Source organism: Amblyomma maculatum, chromosome 3 (assembly GCF_055883805.1).
Source record: "Amblyomma maculatum isolate TAMU_Amacu chromosome 3, ASM5588380v1, whole genome shotgun sequence".
Taxonomy (NCBI): Eukaryota; Metazoa; Arthropoda; class Arachnida; order Ixodida; family Ixodidae; genus Amblyomma; species Amblyomma maculatum.
In genome coordinates, this window is record NC_139346.1 from 177,570,350 (window position 1) to 177,591,548 (window position 21,199).

The 21,199-nt window shown below is 45.2% G+C and overlaps 1 protein-coding gene across 9 annotated transcripts in view; it reads left to right on the top strand.

Moving 5' to 3' along the window:
• Positions 1-21,199, top strand: part of LOC146197046 (anoctamin-7-like) — a 97,899-nt gene that overhangs the window by 64,937 nt on the left and 11,763 nt on the right. For all 9 annotated transcript variants that reach the window (XM_084598766.1, XM_084598769.1, XM_084598768.1 and 6 more), the window contains 7 exons: positions 1,297-1,387; positions 3,566-3,732; positions 5,408-5,490; positions 19,850-19,987; positions 20,658-20,853; positions 20,943-21,054; positions 21,115-21,169. In XM_084598766.1, coding sequence (XP_084454892.1) covers positions 1,297-1,387; positions 3,566-3,732; positions 5,408-5,490; positions 19,850-19,987; positions 20,658-20,853; positions 20,943-21,054; positions 21,115-21,169 — 842 coding nt within the window. The remainder of the gene's footprint in view (positions 1-1,296; positions 1,388-3,565; positions 3,733-5,407; positions 5,491-19,849; positions 19,988-20,657; positions 20,854-20,942; positions 21,055-21,114; positions 21,170-21,199) is intronic.

Below are 21,199 nucleotides of genomic sequence, written 5' to 3' on the forward strand. Positions count from 1 at the left end.
TGTGTTTGTCTCTGTTCACTGTTTTCTTTGGGGAAATGGACGGAAATAAGATTACTCAAGTATCAGTTTTCACCTGGCGAACTTCTGTAAGGCACTCGTAACAGGTTGACACCGTTAGCCTGGTGTTTAAAACGGTCAACTTTCCTTTTGTTTAAATACAGAAGATCGAGCCTAAAAACTTGCTAATGTAAAAACAGACTTTGCAATTCTGTGAGTATACCAAGCGTTCTTTTTTTTTTTTTCGAAAAGGGTCCAAAATTTTCAAGCAAAGGTAATGGGGGAAGAAGGGAGGGGAGGGGGGGGCTTTAGATATATTTCTGCCCCGGAGCTACGATCGGTGGCTATGGCAGGCGCTTGGTAAAAGGCTGGCTGCTTCAATTGTGTCGCTGTTAACTAAATAAATTAATTAACGTTTTAAATGTTCATTTTAGGTAGCATGGTACATTTGCAGAGTTCGAGCTGGTCCTCCAAATAGCATAACCACGAAAAAAATATCTTTGAAAACGTTATAGTACGCGTTACAAGGCTCACAAATGTTACCCTGATATGCAGATCCACATAGTTACACAGCGCCTGTGACGTAAATCGCTCCACTGAGAGATTTCGTCACTACGCTGGCATCATCTGAGAGCCATACCGGTGTGCGGCGAGCCGCCGGACGCGCCGATATTACTGAGCCGCCCATCAGGGCGACATGTGCGGGCCTTGCAGCCCGCGCTAGAGTTTTTTAAAAGCCATTTTTGCGGCTATACTATTTGGAGGGCGAGCTCTAATTCTGAAAATACAACTTGCCCCTAGAAATTTATAAGTTAATTAAATTGTTTAGTCAATTAGCGAACTATTTCAAGACTGCTGCCTAATGCTGCCTATTACCTGGTGTCCGCCGTAGCACCCAATACAGCTCCAGGGCTAAAATCAATCTGAAGTCAGCCACTATTCTGTTTTTAATTTCGGACCTTCTAAAAGAAACACCTGGTATATGATCTCGGATTCGTATTAGAATAAGTATTGTAGAGCGTGAGATCAGCCGCTTTGCGTGCCGTTTTCGTGAAGAGAAGATGCGCTGCCTCTTTACCTCCTCACTGTCGTTTTCTTACTGTATTTGTTTCCTAACAGGGCTACACGGCCGTAATTAATGGCGTTTAATTATACACATGAGTCATGAGAGGACACCTAGCTCAGCGTGCTTTAAGCGACGTGTTAGTCCAGGTTAATCTACCGGCTCGTCGCCTCGTGTGATCCTCGGATCACGTTCGGCCACCTGATGAGCCCTGCGCGTGTCTCAACGACTCGCAGGATTCTACACCGGCTGGTTGCTACCGGCTGCTGCCGTTGGCTTCCTCGTGTTTCTGTACGGAATCTTCACCATTGGGAACGACGGCCCCACGTAAGCGTCTTTTCCCACAAATCAGGCTATGATTGCATTTTGCTAGACGTTGCTGCTGAAGGTCGAGATTTCGCAGACATCTGTGGCGACCTGTAGTACTGAAAACTGAAATAATAGTGCTACATGTTTCCTTCTAGCTTCTGACATACTGTGTGAAGCTCTGAAACTGTTTTATGGTTCACTGCAAGGTTTAACCTCTCAAACGACTCAGGCTATGTGGGACTAATGTTACGTGGGACTTCAACTAAATTAACACGCAAATAATTACTCCTGTCTCCGCTGCCAGAAAAAGCACGGCACTCCATTCGGAACAGATAATCGATTTTCTTTATTATTGTGTCTTGCTTTTTCCCCTTCCGATTCTTGTTCTCCCCGTTCCTCAATGTCTACTGCTACACCACTAGCGCTTCTGGCGCAACATATTTTGCCACAAGGCCTCACAGCTATGCAAAAAACCTGCTTTCTTGCATGCGAATGGACTACGCTAACCATAAATGCATTGGTTATTTATTCGTGGGGCTGTAATAGATGTTGAATATTGTCACTTGCATCTTGCATCATGTCACTTAAGAGATGTATAATAAAGGCAAAACTCTAAAAGCGCCCATTTGCCGTATGATGCCAGTGGACGTTGAGGTCGTCCAACTTATTTCAGAGCCCTTCACTATGACGCCAGTTCCTGTTTGTTATTGAGGTGAAAGCCTTTTTGGGCTCATGGTAAATATCTCGCCTTCGCGAGATGCGTCCATGCGTCCACGAGACGTCGCAATAGGTCGTGACGTCGGCATAATTTCCCCTTTCTGGTAAATAGGCATACATTCTCGTATTTCGTGAAGCGAGCATTTGTGGCATTTATAACATTCCTTGAGGACTGGGGCATCCTTGGGAACTACTGATTTAGTTTCACGTGGCCCAGTCAATGTTAGAGCTCTCCCTTTTATGTGAGTGAGTGTATTAATCTCTCTGTTATTTGCTTATCCTGTACTTGCGCCTGCAAGATTGTTAAGATGAAAGCCTTTCATGGCTAATTGACATTATAGCTGTCAATCAAATGACGTCATCACTCGAAACCGAAACTAACGTCAACAGCAAAATAAAACTCCGAGGAATCGAAACTCCATCCCTTGGATCCCCAACCGAGCACTCTAACCCATACACCAAGCCCGAGATCGTGAAACGCACATCATAATTCTCCTTGTCTACCGTGAGGATAATAATTACAAATAATAAATAAATCCTGTCTCCACTGGGGATCGAGACTATACACCTCGGATCCCCAGTCGAGCGCTTTAACTAACTGCGCCACACCCGGGATCGTGCAACACGCATCATAATTCTCCTTGTCTACCGTGAGGATAATAATTACAAATAATAAATAAATCCTGTCTCCACTGGGGATCGAGACTATACACCTCGGATCCCCAGTCGAGCGCTTTAACTAACTGCGCCACACCCGGGATCGTGCAACACGCATCATAATTCTCCTTGTCTACCATGAGGATGATAGTAGCGATGACAACGACGCTGCAGTTAGTGATAATGACCGTGATGATATTAGCAATGATAATGACGGCGCATTTAGTCAATAATGATAATGAAAGTAAACGTGATGCACCGTGTGCACCAGCAACGTTCTGGTTTTCGCATTTATGCAGTGCAGATTCCACAGTGCTCTCAAAACGTTTACTTTTGATTTACTTTTAGCGAGTGCTTCAATAGCTTTGTTATTTACTTTGTTGTGTATACCGCAAATAAGCTTATTTTCGTTCGTATGTCCTTGTTTATTCATACCTGTTATGTATATTTTAGTATGTACTATTCTGTTCAGAGTTACACACACCTACACGTATTTAAAGAGTTTATATCGCTCATTAGTGTTACTTCTCCTGACTCATGTACTTTGTTCTAAATTATATGTGTACAGTTTGTGTTTGTGTAATGTTATTTAGTAGTGTATATGTTATGTTGAACTGTAGGCAAAGCGGTTCTTATAAATTGTTGAAAAGTAGTGGCCGGAGTCGCTATGCGACACCAACTTCTTCTTCGTTGTTCATCTAAATAAAAAATATTGGTCTCTAGAAATTCACATTTGTCAATACTGATACGCCGGGGCACTGTAAGCGGAGAACATGTCTCTGTTTGATCGCTCAGTTCCGCTGTGTGGTTCTGCTTTCTCAGGAACGAAATCTGCAACAGCGACAAAAAGTACCGCATGTGTCCGCGTTGCGACGAAAAGTACGGCTGCGACTACTGGTACATCAGCGACAATTGCATCTTCACCAAGATCACCTACCTCTTCGACCACCCGGGCACTGTGTTCTACGCGATATTCGTCTCCTTCTGGGGTAGGTCGTAGGACTGTTAATGTCCATGCCGTATATTTATTCTTCACTAAACATTGTGGCTAAAAGTACGTCAAGCGTACCCGTTACACTTTTCTTTTCGGGTACGTCGGACCTACCCGATCGCTGTTTCAAGGCCGCGGCTGAAGATACATCGAATTAACCCGGTTGATGCTTTCGAAGTGACAAATGATACGTCCAACATGTTCAGTCTATTCTCACTAAAGGTACTGCGGACGTTTTTAGCCTATATGCACATGGCTTAAGTCAAAATTTAACGTATACCCGCATCCTACTCACAACGTGTACGTGAAGCTCAGCCTTATCGATCAGGAATCGGGGTCAATTACATCACCACAGAGCGATAAGGTAGGCAGAAGACGAAGGGCAGCCTTTAGCAGCATTCAAGCTGGGTTTATTTTAAATATTTTCAAAAGCTTACAGAATACGTGCGAGCAGGTAAGAGATAATGAGACCCAAAAGTAAAAAGAAAAAAAAAACAGAATTGTGAACAGCTCGAACATCCCCCGCAGTTCGTAGTTTAAATCTGTCGGTAAATAGCGCTTAAACGTTTGTTGTCTTCTCTTAACATTGTCCTTGTAAATCACAAGCAGCGCATGTACCTTTGTTTAAAATGTCTCAACTAGCCCCAATCACAAGCACTACTTGGTTTGAATACATTGAACCAAGAAATTGTTCCCATGTACCTAGCTATAAGTATAGTAGCAGAAAAGTAGCACAAGTCCAACCTTAATTTACCCGATTTGAAAGTTGGAAGAAAAAACATTTTCTGTCTATGGTTTTTTTCACAAAGTGTTCTTTCTTAACTATTCCCTGAAACGCGAACGTTTAGCCTAACCCTACGTACGTATCATCCCGCATAGATCACCGCCACGAAGTTTCTTGTTCTTTGTTGTCGAATGAACGTCCTTTTTTATTCTTTTCTGCCGAAGACGAGTGCGGGGTGGAACCGCTTTCCCCCACCAATCAATTCAGTTGAAGACACACCCTCATTTTGATCTACCCATTTGTAACCACTTTTACGTAACTGTAGCAATTTTGTTCCTCAGCGTGGTACGCATTTCACCATTTGACTTGCACTCTATTTATTACATTTGTTATTCTTGTACATTGTTTGAATCTGTTTTGGTGTAACGTACAATTCCTACCACATCTGTAATGTCCACGAGCTCTGACAGTAATGTAACAAACAAATAAATAAATGAATAGAAATATAGATGTTTGACTTATTGACTTCCCTTGATGAGCGGAATTAGTAAAACTGAAACATACAATCGCTCCTCTTGTGAACATGATTATAAATCTTCCCATTTCAGTTTAAGTTTTATGTGTACTGACAAATTCATCGTTGAAGAGAGAAGAGATAAAAGTAACATTCGAATACTCAAATATAACAAAAAATAGCAAAAGAAACGAAGAATTCACCCTTCCCCTTTCTCCTATTCAAATATAGTTCCGGAGCCCTTGAGCAGTACATTTTTTTTACTGGTTGGTCGAGTGGTAAACACTCCTTTTTCAAACAGTACTTCCTTTCCCTTACTTTTGAAGGCGCTAAATTAAAACACCCCTCTATACTTGATGATCAGGAAATAAAACAAGCCCTAAGTCCCCCCCCCCCCCCCCCCCCCCTCTCTCTCTCTCTCTCTTTCTCTCAAAGCTGTGACGTTCCTGGAGTACTGGAAACGCAAATCCGCCAGCCTGGCCCATCACTGGGATTGCATGGACTTCGAGGAGGAAGAAGTAAGCATATGACAACATTTCTTTTGCCCTTAAACCGACTGTGCACGTTAAAGAACCCCATGTGGTCTAAATTTCCGGAGTCCTCCACTACGGCGTCTCTCATAGCCTGAGTTGCTTTGGGACAAACCAACCATAGGTCGTGCCTTTGCATACGATAAAGTAAGGATTCACAGTAGCGTCGGGATTAGTGTCTCACAAGCGTAAATCAATACGGAGATAGCTTAGCACAATGAATCTTTCAATGTTATTGCGAATTGTGCGATAGGCATTTTGGACAACTTGAGGAACTATCACTGAAAGTTCTTCAAGCCGAAGTGCTCCGCTGTTTTGGTCTTTTTCTATCGAAAATATTCTATCTATAGACTGTCAAGGCCACAGTATTGTGGAAGGGAATCGAACTGGATAATACGTTAGATATCCTTATAGCACACCATCATGATAAAAACGTACTGATTTTAAATCACGTGTTCCGGTGCATCATCACCCCATTATTAGAAAATGGCCATTAATTAGCTTGGGCGACTAACAGGTGTGCTTCGCTCAGATGAGATAAGTTCTGTCTTATACAAATGGCCATGGCGAGCCGCGACGCATGAATCGCAGGTTTAATAAACCTATCAAAACTGAATATAACCGGTCTGGAATAGCGGCGGAGCGCGCGCAGTCGCCGCGGCTCTTGTTCGGCAATTTCTGTGAACTAAAATAGTCCTGTTCATTGCGAACTTGAAGCTTTCGTATTTGGCGTCCCTCATTGCTCACTTTTTTTGCTTCATGGCTTATTATTTGCTTTAGATAGTGCACGCCGCAAATAAAGTTTGCTGAAGCACTGAGCGCGGTAACAGGTTCATTGCCATTTTATTGCAATGTATATATTTATCAGCACCACCAATAAAAACCTTTCGTGTGTGTGTGTGTGTGTGTGTGTGAATTCACAGCATCCATATGCATTTTAGAAGAAAATAAATTCTTAGGATCCCTAGGGTATTCGCTCCAAAAATGCTGGCATTTTATAATTACAAATTTCTATGAACTTACCAGTCAACAGGACATTTTTCACATATGTGTAAAAAATTACCATTGGTGTGTTCTGCGGGAAAGCTAGCAAGTTCATTTTCTTGAGGCGCTAATATACTATATCACGGCGAAAAAAAAAAGATAGTATTTAATATGAACGGTAAATAACGCGTGAAAGTATTGAGGGAGTATAAGATTTAGAAAGTATACGATGCAGCGCTCTAATCAGGCCTCTTTTGAAATTTGACTGAAAATGTAAATGTGCTACCTATATTCGATTGGAATCTATTTTCCATACATTCTGCATAATTTATGCTTTAGACCTTTAATTTATATGAACATGAATCAATCACTCGGTTGTCTTGATGCCCGATAACATATTCAATAGTGAAAACTAATTATTCACTGATAATTAAAAGCAATAAGAAACTTAAAGCTCTTACAAAATGTTGTCAGGCTGTGGCCGTCAGGTTTAGATTTCAAAGGGGAATCCAGAATACTGAATAGGCGAGGAAAAGAATGGTTGCACATATAGAGTGTGTGTTTCTGAAATAACTGAGAGTGTTTAGATTAATCATTATAACATTTTAATACATTCCAGAAAACGCTATTTGAGGTGTACTCAGCATATTCCGAAGATGGGCTGACGCTATATAAAGTGACCGTAGAAGAATCGGAGCAATTTGGTCGAGTACATACGGTTAGGATGGTGAAATATTTTAAAACATGCGTCCAGAGAACGTCCATAGAATTTATTTAGGGTATAATTCTTTTTTGTGCAGAAATTGAAATAAAATTAAACCCATGACACAATGGAGCGCCTCGGAGTCAGCGGCGACACTTTTGCACGTAAAGTTTAGCCGCATTACTGAAATATTTCGTAACATTTTTCGAATTTTCTGAAAATTTTCACATTCTATAATTTTTTCTAGTGTTTAGCTTTACACTAAGAATGCGCTACTATGCACTTCTGAACACAATTGGGCGAGGGTGTCTTGTAAGGGAGAAAACATTCAGAAAAAAAGAGGAGAAACAGTAGCGTAAGAAGCAAAGCAGGAACGCGTGCCCAGAAGGAGAGCTAGTATATAAACCAGGTCGCCTTTTCGAAGACAAATCAATCGGGGCATACTGCACCTACACGACCAGGTGCAACTGTACCTCATTTCGCTTTCATTTCGTTCTGATCAGAATGAAATGAAAACTAGATCGAGCACTCGGTTCTGCGTACCCCGTTTTGTAGCTGTGTGTTACAAAATCCATTTGTTTCAACATTGCGCATCTATGTATAGGATAAGTTCGAAAAAGTAAAATTACGCAGAACCTAAGGCACATCCTTTGTACATTTACAGAATATATATATATATATATATATATATATATATATATATATATATATATATATATATATATATATATATATATATATCTTCAATTATATCTGATATAAAAAGGGTGCTTTTCAACGACCACATTTAGTCCATTCTGTGTCTAACACATATGTCCCTATATTGCCTCAAGATGGACGTCTACAGAATGCTTGCAAATAACATTTTCGCAAGAAATAGAAAAAAAAAGTGTCAGGAATTAGGAAAAACACGGCACGCGAACATATTTATGTGTATCATTTACATATTCTCAGTCGAAGCAAAAATATTTAATTTAAGGCATTAACATTTTCCGGCGCCGATGGCCGATGTTTCCACAGTAGATAAATGTAATTTTGACACCCAACATTTTCGCGGAAATGAAGCAGTCAATTATACACTAAATAATAAGCTGCATAAACACTCAACTAAAAGATGTCATGAGATATCATTGCTCTGCAAACACGCACTCATACCAATGACTTAATTCTGTCGAGCTTATATATGTACGCCCCATGTGGTCTTCTTATCTGAGCCAGTGAGCCTTGACGACCAGGTAAGGTTATTTCATTCGATTGCAGACTTGTGATGTAGGAAAAGAGAAATCCCTGTAATCACATAATTTTGCTGGTACCGGTTAATTAAGAAATCATATTAGTTTGCGCTTTTGCTCTATTAATAGGCGAGCACTGTAGAAATACATAGGTAGAAATGTACGTGCTTCTAAAGAGCTCTTCCAAGCTCAAATTTTAATGGGGCTGTTCATATATTGCAGCGTATACGCCGCTTGAAAGACTTACGAGCTATGGGTGTATGATTGTGATGGCACATGAACATTGTGTATATATAATTAGCGTCCAATTAAGAATAGTTCCCAGAAAGGTCCACAGTAACGTCTCAACAATGTGCATAAAGTCACATTCAGATATCATAAAGCAAAATTCATATCAAGTGGATGTCTACTAAGAGATGATCTTTTACAAATGGCCACGCAGGTGTTTTATGAATGTCAGAAATGATGTTCGATATTGAGTATTGAGACCATTTGTGGAGATCCTCTACCCGGTTCCCTGGGTACCCTGAAATCCCTGCACTCTTCGCCGCTGCTGCAGAAGCATCCTTGTTCATGAATTATATATCTCATACATAAAGGTTTTTTAACACCATGTAAGTATTGCGAACAGCCCATGCCACCCAGAAAGACAGTACAATCTCAAGCACAGAAAGATATGAGCCCGCTTAGCGCTACAGTAGAATTATATACGTTAGCAATAATTATTTTGTCAGACTAGTATGTTGTTTTGTTGGTTATGACATCATGTATACTTGCGAAAAAAAAAAAAAGTCATGATAGCAGTTCGCTCATCCGCCGTCCGGTCTTCCAAGCACCGTGCCTCAAACGATCGTGTTTTCTTTATGCAAAGTGGTGTTACATGGTACAAACAGATTTGTGTTCGAACGCGCCAGGGATCACAAAGCACGAGCTCAGACACTGCGTTCATTTGTATAGAAACGAAAATAATTTAAACTACAGTAAAAAATAACTGAAATGAAGATTTAAATTGAAAGAACCTAAACCAATCATTTCCCCAAATACCTTTCATCAGCCACCAGCCTTATAAAAGGCAAATCTTACGTCCACTTGAAATAACTTTTTTTTTATATGCGCGAATGTGATAGCGTGTACGTGCGATTGTCGTGACGTTATGTGCCTTTCTTGCTGACCTTATCATTCCCGTAAACCGGTGTGCTTGACCGTATAGGCAAGCGTCATGTTTGTAAACAAAGGTGGCGCTGCGATCGGCAGCGACAGGGGTGTAGGCAAAAACGCAGCGTGCCTACACTGCGCCAAGCGACGCCGCCTTCGAAACCAGTTCGCATGTGCGAATATTCTAAAGCGTAAGCTTTGCTTCTACGTAGAAATAGTTTGGTCTATGCCTAAAGAGTAATTCAGCACTTTACTAGCCGATTACTGATGGAATTACTTGGAGAAGAGCGCTGCATTGGCTTACTTCTCCGTGGCATCAACAGCGCGCGGCTATACGGTGGGCGATTGTAGCAACGTTGGACTGTAGTGACTGATTTAATTTAATGAAAACGAGCAATCGCAATGTATAAAAAATCTAATACATAGTCCACTGTCCAACTTCCGAGCCTATTGTTAGCGCATGCAAGGACGTTAATATGTAGGATTGAAAGTGCGTTTTTCATATGACGACTATTTTGATGGGTACCTTTTCTGCTGCTCCAAGCACCTTCACTCTAAAAAACAATATTCCCGGCAACTATACTGAACTACAAATCATATTTTTAGCTCACTGTACCAGCAACTTAAGTCATATAATTTCACTGAATAAGAACTCTTCTAGTTTTAATTGTAACATTCGCCTAGTGGGTGCGCTGCCAACTTGTTTTATCCTGCTCGATAAAAAGACGTTCGACGTCTGTTTAATCGCACAGACGCAGTCAGGGACATTCACAGGTTAATATATAAATAAAAAACTCGTAATAATGCAGTTCCTTTTTTTTTCTTTTTTTTTTTTTCCTATGAGCGCAAATGCAATGTTCTCCACGATGTCCACAATCACTTGCAGCGCAATTTGCGCGATCTGCTGAGCATTTTTAATATATTGGGAAAATTTTTATTCAAATGCGCGTCATATTATTCTGCTTATTTTTCATCCCCCATAGCCAATTCTACTTAGGGACAGTACGTAATGTGCCGTATATACCACAATTAAATATCTTGCTCAGAGCTGGTTGTATGGTTAATTCGTTCATGATAATCTTAATGACCTTCAAAAATAAAATTTAATACTCTGAGAAATAGCGCTGCTTGACTTTGTCCGGATCCTAAAGATGTTCACTCGATTTCTAGGACCGTTGATGAAGAGTGCGTCACTCGTTTAAATTCGGGAAATGAAAACAGAGAAAAACTACTTCACAATTCTCTTGGCCTGTTTCGGCAATGATAGCGCTGAAGTGACCGTATAATTACAGTTCCCTTTGCAGCAGCTTTTGTGTACGAAAATGTGCACGGGTAGTACCGCAGATGAATGGAACTCACAGCGTGGTTTCCTAGCTGCGTTCGATTAAAATCATACGCGCACGGAATATCAAGCCCAAACTTCTTATGGCCTGGTAGTATATACACCGAAACGTGAACGAGCTGCAGGCGTTTGTTATTGCACTATTCGTCGTGTGGCCGAAAAACAATCACGGCAATTAAGAGTTTCAAACGAACTGGTCAAGTTCCAGAGCAGAAGTGCAACGCACGTTAGCTGCCAAGGCAATGCCTCTGTCATTCGCTCTCATCTTCATCCGACCGCGAGAAACAAGTGAAAACAGGTACCACTTTCTTTTTTGTGCCTTGTGGTGCAACCAACCGCACCACACATTGCAGGAATATCGGGAATAATGCTCGAAAACGCAGCAAGCGCCGCGCATCCAATGCAGACAGCCTATGCTTTTGCCTACACAACGAAAGTCACTGCTGTCGCCAGCGCCGCCGCATCTCCACTGACGTCATGGGCTGACGCTTCTGACATGGTGCCGCCACCTATCGCTCTTAAAGCGCACCATTTATTCCAAGCACAGTACAGAATCTTTCCAATAGATGGCACCACCCTTCCGAGAAAGGATATGAATGTCGTAAGTCGTAAGGGTATGGCCTCAACTCATCATCATCATCAGGGTCAACACAAATTATTACATCGAATATCGAATATAGCAACGTGTTTTTGTTCTGTTTTACTTGTGCGAGTTGTGCAGTGTGATTTGAAAGAAACCCGTTTGAACTTTTCCCATGCGCTCTGATTTTCTGATGTGATCATCTTCCAGAAAAATGCATTGTATGCGAATTCATTTGGGTTATCAACTGCGCTCAGGCAAAACTTCCCAAGTTCTGATCTGCGTAACTGGCATGAGGCTTGAGGTGGGGGCCCAGGTACAAGGGCAACGACTAATTGATAGCAGTTACATTTGTGTACTCTGGGCTGCAATTAACTGTGAAATTTCGACAGTATTTATTTCGCGGACCGCGGGAAGTTCATTCAGATAGCTTACAACTGAACTATCGCCTGCTTGAATAAGCCTCTAAAGCCGTCTCGCCGTTTTATGTCGATGTTCCTGGTGAATATTTCACACTAGCACAAAACAGTTCCAGTGCCCACGATTCGATTCGCAATTGTATATGTATTTCAATTCATATCTGTCCATGGTTAATACATACATACATACATACATACATACATACATACATACATACATACATACATACATACATACATACATACATACATACATACATACATACATACATACATACATACATACATACATACATACATACATACATACATACATACATACATACATACATGCATACATACATACATACACACACACACACACACACACACACACACACACACACACACACACATATATATATATATATATATATATATATATATATATATATATTAGTTAAACTAAACAACAAAAACGCTGAAGTCATGTCAGCCAAATATTCGGATTACAAAAGTGCTATACCGCGAATGCGGGCATTGACTACACTAGCTTGGGTTACTCTGGTAAAAGTTATGAGTAATGGCATCAACAATGAGAGAGCATGTACCTCTCGAATGGGCTATAAACAGAAAGTATGATGTGAAAATAAATATTTCAACTCATTGCGAGGCTTGGTTATAGTTACGCTTATAGTATGAAATCTTTCAGACAAGAATCCCTCCTGATGGAGATAGGAGGTATACGAGCGTAAAATTCGAAAAGGCTATGCTTTGTAGCAAAGGTGAATATTTGCATATTCTAAGCTCAACATAGGACAGGTTTCTAGAGCTATAAATCTATTATAGTGCTTCACGGCCGTTTAAACCCTATTTTTTTGTTAAGGACGCATCATTTCGTTTCGAGCAAAAGGTGTACTTTTCCCTATATGCACTTTTGTTTTTGAACTACACACTAGCCTTTGGTTGTGGGTTCAAACAGTGTTTGATAATTTGTATGGCAGAAGTGGAAACAAAATGAAATTCAGCCCCTTCCGTGGGCCCATAGCCTGTTATCCCTCTGGCAGCTTCTTTTAGCATGCGCAGTACAGTGCCTAGCATTTTTCTTGGGCTCTTATGCCTACAGTTGCACTGGCGAAAACTTAAGTCATAAATATGGTTTTGTAGACAAGTTTCAACTTGATAACCATGCTAATTTTAACAGGCTCAGAAACCGCATTGCAAGAGGGGTGATGGCCGAACTCCAAAGTGATGGCCGAACACCGGGAGAATACCACTGTCCGGGATTTGACATATAGTTGATGCCGCCCCATTCGCTTCATGTTATATTAGGATTCTTGAAAACAAGGGGTATAAATGTATAGTTTTTCGTAGTGTACAGCTTGCGTGTACAGAAGTATGCACGTGTCGCAGAATTTCCCAATATACTTCACATATATCTCCGGTGCATTAAAGAATTTGGCGAGCAAAGAAGAAAAACGAATGCTAACAAGTGGAGACAGGCAGAGTGCAAATTCAAAAGCTGCACCAATGGTTTCCGGCATGACAACTTAGTACTTTCAAATGAGCAGAAACGCAAATCTTCATGTCCTGCAGACAGACGTTTTAAACATATTTCCTGTATAGGACAGGGCAGTTTCCTATTTGTTGTACTTAAAATAGGCTTGTCGTTTTTATGCGCTGTTTACCCGCAACTGTGAATGTCGTCCGTTTTAGGAGGGCACGCCAAACGAAAGGCATCTTAATCGGAAATGCGTAGTAAGCTTCAAATTTAGCTGAAATGAGCCATCTGTCACCACAGCGAGCGCGCTGTTATAAGATTCAGGCAAACGTGGCACAAACATTTATTTTTGAGCATGAACTGTTGTTGTCTGAAGCCATGCAGCCTCAGAAACATTGAGAGAATTCTTGCTCCGTGCAAAATTTTTATTGCTTCTCAAATCTGTGTTCTTTAGCCAAGAACTAAATATTTCAGCCAGTGCCTTTAAACTGTCGTCGTTTACTCAGAGTAAAAAAGTACGTTTGAGGACAGAAACGATTCAGATAATTGGAAAATAAAAATATTGTAACCCGCGCTAACCGTGTCAGTTCTGGAGGGAGAAGAAGACGAAGTTCTGCGGAGTGCGCGTGGTTCTGGGACGCCGCTGCTTTTGCCTGGTGAAGCGCCTGCTCTCTGCCTCCTGTGCCTCAACCCCGTCCTTTGACCCTGTCCTTCTGGACTGCCGTCCGGGTAGCGATAGAACCCGTGACATTCTGGTGGAGGTGCGGGGTAAATGCAGCACAGCCCCTCAAAACCCGCTACTCTGAGTTCGCCCCCAAGTCTCAGCCGCCGCCCCTTCGACGAGGAGGCCGAGATACGTGCCAGCCGGCGACTTCAAGGACTTGCTCCTGAATTTGGTCTGTTGCCGAACTCCGGCTCACCACAACTTACAATGGCCCGGAGTACCACGACCCAATGTCAACAGACGGACTCGTTTCTCGCACCGTCCGTGGTGTACCTACCGATGGCTCCTCGAGCGGCTGCCACGTTCCATGGCGATGCCTCCGAAGATGTGGAGGATTGGCTGGAGCAGTACGAACGTGTGGCCCGCCACAATGGCTGGAATGCCGAAAACTGTCTTCAGAATTTGTATTTCTGCCTGGACAGTACGGCTCGGCACTGGTTCGAAAACCACGAGGCCTCCCTTACATCCTGGGACACCTGTAAGGAAGAGCTGCGACGGACGTTCGCCAATCAGTATCGGCGACAGCGAGCAGAAGACCTTCTGCAAACACGAGTACAACGACCCGACGAAACTGTAACGAGTTTTGTTCAAGACGTCCTACGACTTAGCTCCCGTGCCGACCCCCGTGCCACCGAGGAAAAAAAGGTGCGTGCACTCATGCGGGGCGTCAAGAGTGACATTTTCGGCGGGCTTATTCGTGATCCGCCGACTACAGTGGCACAATTTGTAAATGAGGCGACGAACATCGAGCGAGCCTTGGTTACGCGAGCGGACCATTATCGTCGCCTTGCTGGAGGTCCCAGCGTTTCGAACCTTTCAGCTGCTCGTTTCCCTGTTGGTTCCTTCGACACCGCAAGCCTACGCGAGATCATCCGCGAAGTTGTACGCGAGGAAATACGGCAGCTGCTTCCACCTGCTGATGGTACGGCATCCTGCACCCTCACGGATGCTGTCCGCGAAGAAGTACAGCGTGCCCTTTATCCACAGTGCTCCGTTGCTTCTTCACCTACTCAGCCCCCTACTCAGCCGATTGAGACTTACGCGTCCGTTGCTAGTCGCCCGCCGCCGCAGCAGCCACCACCGCCGCCTGCTCGTCGACAGTACTTGCCTGCACAACCCCGTACCCCTGTGTACGATCTTCGTCCGCAGCAGCAATGAATGAGCAAGGCTGACGTGTGGAGGACAACCGACCAACGCCCACTATGCTTCCACTGCGGAGAAGCAGGCCACGTCTACCGTCGCTGCCCTTACCGCGAGCTTGGTCTTCGCGGTTTCCAGCGGAATGCTCCCCGCCCAGAGTTCGGCGAGCAATCCCGCGACATCGCGGATTATCTGCGCCGTTCACCACCACCCGACCGGTCTTCACGTCGCGACCTTCGCTCGACACCGTCCCGCCGATACGATTCTCCCCTTCGCAGCAATCGACGGCAAAGCCTGTCCCCTCATCGGGAAAACTAAGCCCGGCGACGTCTGGAGGTGACGTTGCCGAACCCGTTCCTGTTAAAGAGCCTCCACGTTTTTCGCCCCGCTCCCCCACGCGACCCGACGATCAACCCGACGACCTTCCCGACGAACTTCGCGCCGAACTTCTCGCCGAACTTCCCGCCGAGCTTCCCGCCGAGCTTTCCGACGAGCTTTCTGACGAACTTCACGACGAACTCCCCGACGGAGCTTCCGACGACCGTCGCGCCAGAGTGTACAATAACCTCGATGTTGTGATCGACGGATACGACGTGACGGCACTCGTTGACACTGGTGCAGACTATTCTGTTATGAGTGGGGAGCTATGCCGCCGACTTCACAAGGTAACGACGCAGTGGGATGGCCCCGATATCAGAACCGCTGGAGGCCACCTCGTGAGACCAATCGGCAGATGCACTGCTCGTATTGAGATTAACGGTCTCAGGTGCCCGGTTACCTTTGTTGTACTATCGGAATGTTCCAGAGACATTATTCTCGGAATGGATTTTTTGAGTGATTGCAGCGCTGTAATCGACTTTACCGACCGCCGCCTCACGCTTCGTCAACCTCGATATACCTCGGCGCAAACAAAGCCCCAAGTTTGCACAGCACGCGTCTTGGCGGAGCACGTAACCGTACCGCCCCAGTCTAGCGTATTTCTCCCTGTCACGTCCGACCACGTTGCTTCTGGCGAAGTTCTGCTGGAAGGAAGTGCTCAGCTGCTTCTTGAACGGGGTCTTGGTGTTGCTCGAGGTATCGCGCAGCTGGATACTGGCTGCGTACACGTCCTAGTCACCAACTTTTGTGGCACTCCACAGCGCCTTACGAAAGGCACGGCTCTCGGTACCATGGAGAGCATTACCGCCCCTATTCAAGTTGTTGCCCTGTCCGAAGGTGCTTTCTCCTCCTCTTCGCAGCAGAACGATGCACCATTGGGTGTAAGCATTGCACCTAATCTCTCCGTGAGCGAGAGGGCCAAATTGATAGCGCTGCTTGCAGAATTCCAAGACTGCTTCTCTACGTCATCCGGAGTTCGCCAGACGACCATTGCCAAACACAGAATAATTACCGATGACGCTGCTCACCCTGTTCGTCAGTCGCCTTACCGAGTTTCTTTCAAAGAACGTGAAGTTATTCAGAACCAAGTGCAAGAAATGCTGGCCGACGATATAATCCAACCCTCGCACAGCCCATGGGCAGCTCCAGTGGTACTAGTAAAGAAAAAGGATGGCACTCTTCGATTCTGTGTTGACTATCGCCGTCTCAACAACGTCACCAAGAAGGATGTTTATCCCCTTCCTCGCATTGATGACGCACTTGATCATCTACGACATGCCCGTTACTTTTCATCCATAGATCTGAAAAGTGGTTACTGGCAAATCGAAGTGGATGAGCGCGACCGAGAGAAGACTGCTTTTATCACCCCGGATGGTCTATATGAGTTTAAAGTGATGCCGTTCGGCCTCTGTACCGCCCCAGCAACCTTTCAGCGCGTTATGGACACCGTCTTGGCCGGACTGAAGTGGCAAACTTGTCTGGTCTACCTTGACGATGTTGTAATCTTCTCAAGCACGTTCTCCGATCATCTTCTTCGCCTGAGAGCAGTACTACAAGCTATAAGAAGCGCAGGCCTCACTCTGAAGCCAACAAAGTGCAAGTTTGCCTACGATGAATTAAAATTTCTTGGCCACGTCGTCAGTAGCGCGGGTGTTCGTCCAGATCCCGATAAAACAGCCGCCGTCGCCTCCTTTCCTACACCATCGGACAAGAACGCCGTACGGAGGTTTCTGGGCCTCTGTGCTTACTATAGGCGCTTTGTTCCCAATTTTTCTCATGTCGCTGCACCGCTTACTCACCTCACGAAAGAGAACGTCGCCTTCCAGTGGTCGGATGAACAGCAGCGTGCATTCGACCGCCTTAAACAAAGCTTACAGACCTCCCCTGTACTCGGGCATTTTGACCAGGACGCCGAGACTGAAGTTCATACAGACGCCAGCAACAAGGGCCTCGGAGCCGTGCTCATTCAAAAACAGAACGGGACCGAGCGTGTAATCGCTTACGCAAGTCGAACATTATCGAAGGCGGAGACTAACTACTCGACCACTGAAAAAGAATGCCTCGCGGTAGTTTGGGCGATTAATAAGTTCAGACCCTACTTGTACGGACGCCCATTTCAGGTGGTTACCGACCATCACTCTCTGTGTTGGCTCAGCACTCTGAGAGACCCTTCAGGGCGACTTGCACGCTGGGCACTTCGGTTGCAAGAATTCGACGCTACAATAGTAAGTCCGGTCGCAGGCACACAGATGCTGACTGCCTCTCCAGAGCGCCTATAGAATCAGTATCTGACGGTCAAGACGACGAGTATGAAGATGCTTTTATAGGTACCATAAGCACGGTCGATATGGCAGCGCGGCAGCGACACGACACTGAACTCCGTGAAGTAATCGCCCATCTGGAAGGTCAAGAAGGCACCATTCCACGCGTCTTCTTGCGCGTTCTGCCCGCATTACGTCTTCGCAACAATGTGCTATACAAAAAGAGCTTCGCAGCGAGTGCGAGGTCTTGGCTACTGGTTATTCCGGCTGACCTGCGTAATGAAATTATGGACGCCTGTCATGACGACCCAACTTCCGGGCATTTGGGATACAGCCGAACACTCGCACGAATTCGTTCCAAGTATTACTGGCCTCAACTTGCTAAGACTGTTCGTCACTATACCAGGACCTGCCGCGAATGTCAAAGACGCAAGACTCCGCCCGTACAACCCGCAGGACATCTTCACCCCATTCCGCTGCCTATGACTCCGTTCCAGCAGGTAGGCATGGACCTGCTCGGACCTTTTCCTACGTCCAACTCGGGACACCGCTGGATTGCTGTTGCTACGGATTACCTCACACGGTATGCCGAATCGCGAGCTTTACCTTCTGCAACAGCGGCTGATGTAGCGAAGTTTTTCGTCGAGTCCATCGTCCTCCGTCACGGTGCTCCCGAAGTCTTGATCACAGATCGCGGTGCCGCGTTCGTGTCCCAGCTAATGGCAGAGATCTTGCGTTTAAGCAACACGCACCACCGCAAAACTACCGCATACCACCCCCAAACGAATGGGCTCACAGAGCGCCTTAATAAGACTATGGCCGACATGATATCTATGTATGTGGACGTCGAGCACCGTACATGGGACGATATTCTTCCCTACGTAACTTTCGCTTATAACACCGCAACTCAGGAAACAACCGGGTTTTCGCCGTTCCGCCTGGTGCATGGCCGAGAGGTGATTACCATGCTTGACGCCATGCTTCCCCATGAGCCGGAGGCCTACTCCTACGACGATGTCCAACTGGTAACCCAGCACGCAGAAGAAGCCCGACAGTTGGCACGACTACGCATCCAAGACCGCCAGCACGTCGATGCACGCAGGTACAACCTCCGGCATCGTGAAGTTAATTTTGCACCTGGTGATAAAGTGTGGGTGTGGACTCCCGTTCGCCGTCGCGGTCTCAGCGAGAAGCTGCTAAAACGTTACTTTGGCCCATACGAGGTCGTTCGCCGTATAAGCGACGTGAATTACGAGGTGATTCCGATTGTTCCGAGCACATCTCGTCGGCCCCCTCATCCTGAAGTGGTGCATGTGGTTCGCCTCAAAACTTACTGTGAACGCTAGAACCACGTATTCTGACTCTGAGCTCTGCTCGATTTAACGTTTCAGTAACGCTGGAGCGCGCATCGGGACGATGCGCCTTTCAGGGGGAGGAGTAGTGTAACCCGCGCTAACCGTGTCAGTTCTGGAGGGAGAAGAAGACGAAGTTCTGCGGAGTGCGCGTGGTTCTGGGACGCCGCTGCTTTTGCCTGGTGAAGCGCCTGCTCTCTGCCTCCTGTGCCTCAACCCCGTCCTTTGACCCTGTCCTTCTGGACTGCCGTCCGGGTAGCGATAGAACCCGTGACAATATAACCGAAGTCATTCAATCACGCCTTCTTTTCAAAATAACCTGCGAACGATCACGAAGCTTTTGATGAAGGTGGCAGATAAAATGCACTATAAACGGCGCTTCTGATAAAGACAGGGTAATTAAGGGTATTATGCACATCACTGTCAGAGGCACTTGCTTAAGTAGCTATGCTATAAACCAGTATCAAATAGCATCGGTATATAGGCTGGCCATATAGAGTACATGAACCGTCATCGAGAATCCGTATCTGTGGCGAGCAGTAGCCTAATTGCAGCATACCGAACGACGCGTATAGGACGTCGATGCTTTCATTTTAGGAACGACCTCGGCCTGAGTTCGCGGCCAGGGCATCGCATGTGGAGCGGAACCCGATCACGGGTGCCAAGGAGCCCGCTTTTCCAGCCCGCGTCCGCAAGCAGAGGATTGCTGCTGGAGTCGCCATCTTGCTTCTCATGGTGAGTGCTGCGGCATGCGTTCTCAGAGGCTCAGCACTGCAAACTGCGAGTCATGCACATGCCGCGCTTGCTCTGCCTCTTGTCGCTCGCATTTTCTGTCTCTGACGATAGCTGCAACAGATTATTTACAGCAGTGGCTTATACATCTTTTGACATCAAGTCGTTCAGTCTCGTGTCTCGGAGTGTTCTGAAAGAATGTAGTCGTACAGTATCGTCTTGACAGAAAGTGAAGATCTGCACAAGTGTGTGTATGCTGTCGCAAAACCTCGTACAGAGCCTCATATAATGACATTTGAAACGTAAACAACTGATTGTCGTCGGTGGCAACATCGTGACACCATTTTTGTGTGTGGGGGATTCTGTGCGAGGCTCAGTATGGTAAGTCAGCTGAACTCCCGGCTAGCACTCCACATGACCAAAAAAAAAAAATCGACAAATATTTGTGTGCCACCTCGATTCGTACTAGGTTTCAACGCTTGGCACGCAAGTCGGCTGAGATAGCTGTTAATTTAACTTATGTAGCGTCCCTAATCAAGCAGAAGCGAGTCAAGTACTTCATAATTTTCACCGTGCAGACCTGTATGTTGCAGTGCATAAAAACAAGACTTTCATCTTCGAGAAATGTTTCTGGGAATATGTGGGACTGTTGGTTTCTGGTGCTCCGCCGCAGATTGCGCTGGTGCTGGTGTTCATGGTATCGGTGATCGTGTATCGAGTGCTGGTGTCGATCCCCCTGTTCCGGAGTCAGTCGTTCAAGGGGCTCGCATCGGTCATCGCCAGCAGCTCGGGCGCCTTCGTCAATCTCATCTTCATCATGATCCTCGGAAAGGTGTACGAACGCCTCGCATATCGACTCACTCAATGGGGTTAGTAGCACATGTGTTCACAATTTTGATCACATGGCATCAACTGCAGCCTCCGTAACGCTCATTACGGCGTTGCGTCCTTCTTGCAGAGATGCACCGCACGCAGACAGACTTCGACAACAACCTCACCCTCAAAGTGTTCCTCTTCCAGTTTGTCAATTTCTACTCGTCCATTTTTTACATCGCCTTCTTCAAGGGCAGGTAAGGGCGTGCAACGATCATGCTTGCTTAGAGCTGGCAGTGATACTCACACTAATGCAGGTTCGTTGGTTACCCGGGAAAATATGGGCACCTTCTTGGCTTACGCAACGAAGAGGCAAGTATCGAAATTCGATAACACTTATAA